Raw genomic sequence first — 6,000 nt, 5'->3', positions numbered from 1 at the left:
AAATTTTAAAAATAAAGTCATGGTAGATTAATATATAGCTGGCAAATAGGCCCCAGCCTCAGATCTCATTAATCTGGTTATTCTAAAAGCTCAATGTTAGTATTAAAAAAAAGAAAGAAAGAAAGAAAAACTTTATTGTTGAACTCTTCTAAAAAAGTATCCTTGAATCATAACAACAGTAACAAATTTCTGTCATTCTTTTTGTCACACAGTTTTTAAAAATTAAAGCATAGTTATAGATGGAATTATTTACAGGTTTATTTATAGGTAGAATATTTCAGCTTTGGAGATTTTCTTTTATTTCTTTTCCCCTGGATTGAGTATGGTTAGACTTCTACTTGAAATTATTCTTTCCCCCCTTCCCCTCCCTATCTTCCTTCCCCATTCCTCCTGGTTTTTTGAGATCGGGTCTCACTATGCAGTTTGGGCTGGGCCTGAACTCACTGTGTAGCCCAGAGTGTCCTCAACTCAAAGTGATCCTCAGTGCTGGGTTACATGTGTGTGCCACCAAGTTCAGCTTGAAAATGTGCAATTTAAAGTGATTTCTATTAAGTACCCAAACATTTTCCCAGGTAAAGATAAGAATCAAAACTAGTTCTAAATTATTATGGGAATGTTTTGTCAAATGATAAATCTGTAATTATATACTCCAAATGCATTTGTTTTATATTCTAAAGTTGGAATATATTAAAGCTTAGGTTAAGTACATCAAGTGTGGAGTTAAGCAGGTTGGCTCAAGTCTTGTCCATCCATTTAACTTGCTATGAATCTTGGACAGGTGATTTATGTCAGTTTTGTCAATAAAGTGGGAATCATCACACCTGTAACGTTGTTGTTGGGGTACCAAATGAGGTAAATGCATGACAAATACCCAGTCCAGTCATACAAAATGAATACTCAGTTGTATAATTTTAGAACTTGTCATCAATTTTAGATTTAGGATGCCTTTTGTCTTCCCAACTTTACAGTGGCCTTTATAGAGGGCTCAAAGTACAAAAACATTATTTTGATTTCTATTTTGAGGTTATGCAAACACTAATAACAGCTTTAAACATCTCATTTGTGGGCGATTTGGCTATGTAGGTGGTGTCTACTGCCTTGGGAACATCTAAAATATTCCCTTTAGTATAATATGTTTGAAAGCAAGCTTTTCAGATAGAGGAGCATATTTTTTCCTTTCACTTCCGTTAAGAGCCTTTCCATATTGCAGACCTTCTATTAAAATTCACAATTAATGTAAAGTAGCAATTTTATTTCTTCCTAAATTGTTAAAAACCAAGAAAATTGTCAGATGTGCTGATAATTGGCCCTGGAAATTTCTGCTATCCCAGAATTGAAGTGTTTCTTTAAGCCTCCTTGAGTTTTTGTCACCATTCTAATCTGTATCAGGAATGTAATTTTTTTTTTAAACACACCAGGTGGTTGATAGTTGACTTTTGTATTATTTTTGTACATAGTTTCTCTTCTTTTTCCTTTTGTTTATCCTAACCTAAAACCTCTAAGTCTGATGCTTCTATCATTTCTGTTAAATTGAGTCTCCAAAGATATGGATAAACCTTCTAAATGTAAACTTACTTGATTTCTTTTCCCAGTAGTTCTATTTGAGTGACACATCCCTCAAGTCAGTGTTACCCATGCGTTCATTCTCTGTTTTATTTGAAGAAATTAAATTTGTGGTTACTAATTGTTAATTATTTTGCTTCTATCCTTCACTTGTGGATTTATTAGGGATTCTTTTCTTCTAGACCATGTCCTTAAATTATTTTATGGCAGTATTATTTACTGCAGATTATTCAGAAGGAAGGGATATTTGTTAGGTTTAATAGCTGTCAGCTGGGTGTTTATGTCACTTCAGATAGAAAATAGAAATAAAGAACTAAACCAACAATCAGGACTGCATTTGGATGTCTCTGTACTTACTAGTAATCTGTCAGTTATGTGACAAATGTCTTCTTTCTGGTGACAATAAAACTTTCTCTGTAGTTGATGTTACTTATGGTTCTGGCACTCTTCAGAGCATGGATTAATGATGCTTTAGCAGAAAGTTCAATAAAACTTGTTGGGTCCTCTTGTCAGAGTATCACCTTTGAAGTGGACATCAGATTTGCCCTGAGATTGCTACATTGTTACTCATTCATGCAAATGTTTATTCCACACTTGTTTTGTGTCAGGCAGTTTTATAGACTGGAGATCCATTAGTGGATTAAACAGACTACCTGTCTCTGGATAGTCTAAGGGGATTAGGTGAATAATATATAATAAATTACATATTAAAATATGAAAGATGGTATCTAGAAAAAAGGAGCGGGGGTTGAGTAGTAATGTAGAATAAGGAGAATATTTTTGAAACACCATGGTTAATGGAAGCTTTTATTGTAAAGACAGTGTCTAAATATGGATTGAAGGAGGGCAATGTGTAAACCATGTGACTAGGGAATGAACATTCATACAAAGGTTCTGGTGAATAGTCATAAAATTTCATGATAGAGATTTGTTTAAAAATGTTTTTGCCACTCAAGGAAATACCCAAACATAGGTTTGTGTAAACCTGTGTTTACACAAACACTTGTAAACATGTGTTCATATTGGCATTATTCATATTAACCAAAAAGTAGAAACAGCATAAATATCAGTCAACTGGTGAATAAACAAGGTGTGGTATATCCATACAATACATATTACTTAGTAGTATGGCCAGCAGACATAAATCTGTAGTGATAGAAAGAAAATCTATGACTGACTGCCTGATGCTGAGAGAAGAAAACTGGGGAGTGACTGCTAACGGCTTCTTACTGGGATGATGAAAATGTTCTAGAAATGATGATGGTTGTAGAAATCTGAATATACTAAAAATCATGGAATCGTATGCTTTAAAAGTAAGTTTATGGTGTATGTACTGTATCTCCAGATGTTATATTAATGTTTTTGAATGAAAATTGTTTTTCTTAGTTATGAAAAGCACACTTGATTTTAAAATTAGTATATTTTGATACAGATTTTTGTTATGTAGCTTTTGCTGGCCTCAGACTCACAGCAATCTTCCTGCTTTAATCTCCTGAGTGCTGGGATTACAGGTGTGTGCCACCATGTCTCACCAAAAAATTATGATTTTTTCAAGTGTAAGAATGGAGCCTAGGACCACGGAGATAGCTCAGTGGCTTCCCAAGTTCGATCCCCTGTTTGGGGGCGGAGGAAGGAGGCTAGAATGATCTCCTTTTAGATGCTAAGATGAATAATGACTAACTTTATGAAGACTTTAGATTTCTTGTGGTGGACATGCATTATTTTTATAAGGAGATAATTGTTTTTAAATTCTTATGTACAAAAATTTCCCTTTAAAATTATAGTGAAAGCAAAGTGGCTGGCTTTGTAAAACCTTGTGGAATTTATTTTGATACCTGGCAGACAGTTTCAGGTGCTGATCATGTGTCAAAACATTATTTGCCAATGTGAGATTGATTTTCTTTATCTGACTTTTTAGATTCAATTGCATTGAACAGCCCAGTCAACATTAGGGATGTTGATTGAAGGTAGCTCTTGTCTTTAAGAAACTCACTCCTGGTAGAGGAACTGGAGGGATTGGGAAACCAGTGGAGAAGGTAGTCACAGTATGGGTGCCAAAGACTGTGAGAGCTTTGACCAAACTACTGTACTTAAAACCTCATCGTTTCTCAGGGATATGAAAGGGAGAGACCTCTTATATCTTTGGAATAAGAGATTTAAGAAAGATTAAGAATATCTTAACACTATACTAAGTATATTTATATTTTTATCTTACAGGATTTAACACAAAATGAACATAATAAGGGAAAATAAGGATTTGGCATGTTTCTATACAACAAAGCATTCATGGAGGGGAAAGTAAGTATTTCTGTTGGTTTTCTATTTTCTGTGTTTCCATAAAGTAACATGTAAAACATTCTGTTTTAGTGTCTTGAATACTACCACATGACTCAGTAGTGCTGTTCAGCTCTTTTGAAAAGCACATGTACACGTTTTAAGCACAGATGCTGCATTTAGATTAAATTGGGCTTTTTCCTTTTTTTCTTTTGACATTTCTGGTTTTCTGCCTGTCTTGGAAAGGAGTTTTGTAAGAATCAAGAGAGACATTTAAAAGGGAAGTGAATCAGCTAGGTACTCTTATCAATGATTTTTTATATACAAGAGTGGCAGAATGTTAATTCTATAGTTTTATTATGTAGAGTGTAGCCTTTGTGTATTTTTATCTCCATTTGACTGTCAGAGCAAATATTAATTCTGATAAACCACATAGACGTAAAAACTGGTAGAATTTAATATCTGGATTGGACTACTTGTTTTAGAAGAGAATTCATTGGCTTGGTAGGGGGTGGTAGCTGTCCTAATTAGAACAAAATGTAAATGCTTTTGTTTTCTTTCTGTAAGACATGATAATTCCTCTTCTCCAAATTGTTTTAAACATAATGAAATGATGTGGATTATATGAAAGATTTAAAACTTTTTTTTTTTTTTTTTTTCCAGAACCAGGGATTGAATGCAGACCCTTGCGCTTGTCAGGGAAGCACTTATTCTTGTTGAGCCATTTCTCTCCCTGGCCCCTTGTTTTGTTTTTTTGAGACAAGGACTTGTTATGTAGTTCAGGCTGTCCTTGAGCTCATTGTATAGCAAAGTTTGGCTTCAAACTTAGGGTGATCCTCCTGCCTTCCCAAGTGATGGGTTTAGACGTATGAACTACCATGTCTTGCCCTGTATTTTTTTTTTTTTTTTTATGTATTTGATATAGGTCTCACTATGCAGCTTGGACTCATAATGATCCTCCTGTTTTCAACCTCCCTAGCAATGGGATTACAGGTGTGCACCACTACACTGGGTCTCATGGCCCTGTCAGTGCACCTGGGTGTGGGGCTGGTGTGGCCTGGGATGCTGGTGGTGGAGCCCCAATCCCTGTGCTTGCCTAAGCAGACACTTAGTCTGCTGAACTATCCTGCCAGCCCTGCATCCAGCTTTGGGTTTTAAATTGTGCTTTAGGCACATAGTATATTAAATCAGTGGTGCTTGTTGACCTTCACAAAAGATAACTTCATTCAATCAATTCAAACAATTCAATACATTGCTTAATGCAATTTTGTATCATTTCTAATGCTTATTTTTTACTATTTTTTATTGTTTAAAAAATAAAATAATACAAAAAGATACCTAGAAGAGGAATAGCTGAGTCAAATGGAATTTATAGCTTTAGTTTTTTGATGATTCTCCATAATGATTTCCACACTGTTTGTACCATTTTATACTTCCACCAGCAATGAAGAATCACCCAGCACTCCCCCAATATCTCCCCCCCCGCCCTACCCCAGCATTTGTTGGTTTCCTGATACTCATTCTTTCTAAAATGAGATGGAAATCTCAGTATTTTAATTTGCATTTCACACAAATGGCCAGCAGTGTTGAACATTTTTTATGTGTTTATTGACCAATAATTTTAATTCTTCATGTGAGAAGTATGGATGCGTTTAACATCTTTATTTTTTAATTGGGTGTTTGAATTTGGCAGGGCTAGTTTTGAGTTCTTTATATGTTCTAGATAACAGTCCTTTGTGTAAGCAGTAGTTGGCAGAAGTTTTTTCTCATTTGTAGATTGTCTATTCATTCTTTGGTGATTTCCTTTGCTGTGCAGAACCTTTTTAAATTGGATGTTAATTGGATCCTTTTTGTTGATTCTTTGTGTTATTCCTTGTGCAACTAGGGTTCTGTTCAGAAAGTCTTGGCCTACACCTGTGTCTTCAAGTATTTAACGTGTTTACTAGCAGATTGTTTCTGTTTTGATATTTGGATCCTTAGTCCATTTTGATTTGAGTTTAGTACGTGGTGAGAGATATGGGTTCAATCTTTAGCTAGTAGTTAGTTTTTGCAGCACTACTTGTTGAAGAGGCTTTTTCTTTCAGCAAAAGGACTTAGATCTTTTGTCATAGGTAGGGGAGCTGAAGGTGCATGAGGATTTTTTTTTAGTTGTTGTTTAGCCTG

The 6,000-nt window shown here is 35.0% G+C and overlaps 1 protein-coding gene across 1 annotated transcript in view; it reads left to right on the top strand.

Moving 5' to 3' along the window:
- Positions 1–6,000, top strand: part of Dnajc13 (DnaJ heat shock protein family (Hsp40) member C13) — a 136,348-nt gene that overhangs the window by 24,553 nt on the left and 105,795 nt on the right. Inside the window, exon 2 of the mRNA XM_004625017.2 lies at positions 3,781–3,861. Coding sequence (XP_004625074.1) covers positions 3,794–3,861 — 68 coding nt within the window. The 5' untranslated portion in view covers positions 3,781–3,793. The remainder of the gene's footprint in view (positions 1–3,780; positions 3,862–6,000) is intronic.

This window comes from Octodon degus, unplaced genomic scaffold (genome assembly GCF_000260255.1).
Source record: "Octodon degus isolate 3935 unplaced genomic scaffold, OctDeg1.0 scaffold00008, whole genome shotgun sequence".
NCBI classification, from domain to species: domain Eukaryota; kingdom Metazoa; phylum Chordata; class Mammalia; order Rodentia; family Octodontidae; genus Octodon; species Octodon degus.
Note: the sequence above shows the minus strand (reverse complement) of the source record. Positions and strands in the feature narration are given on the sequence as shown.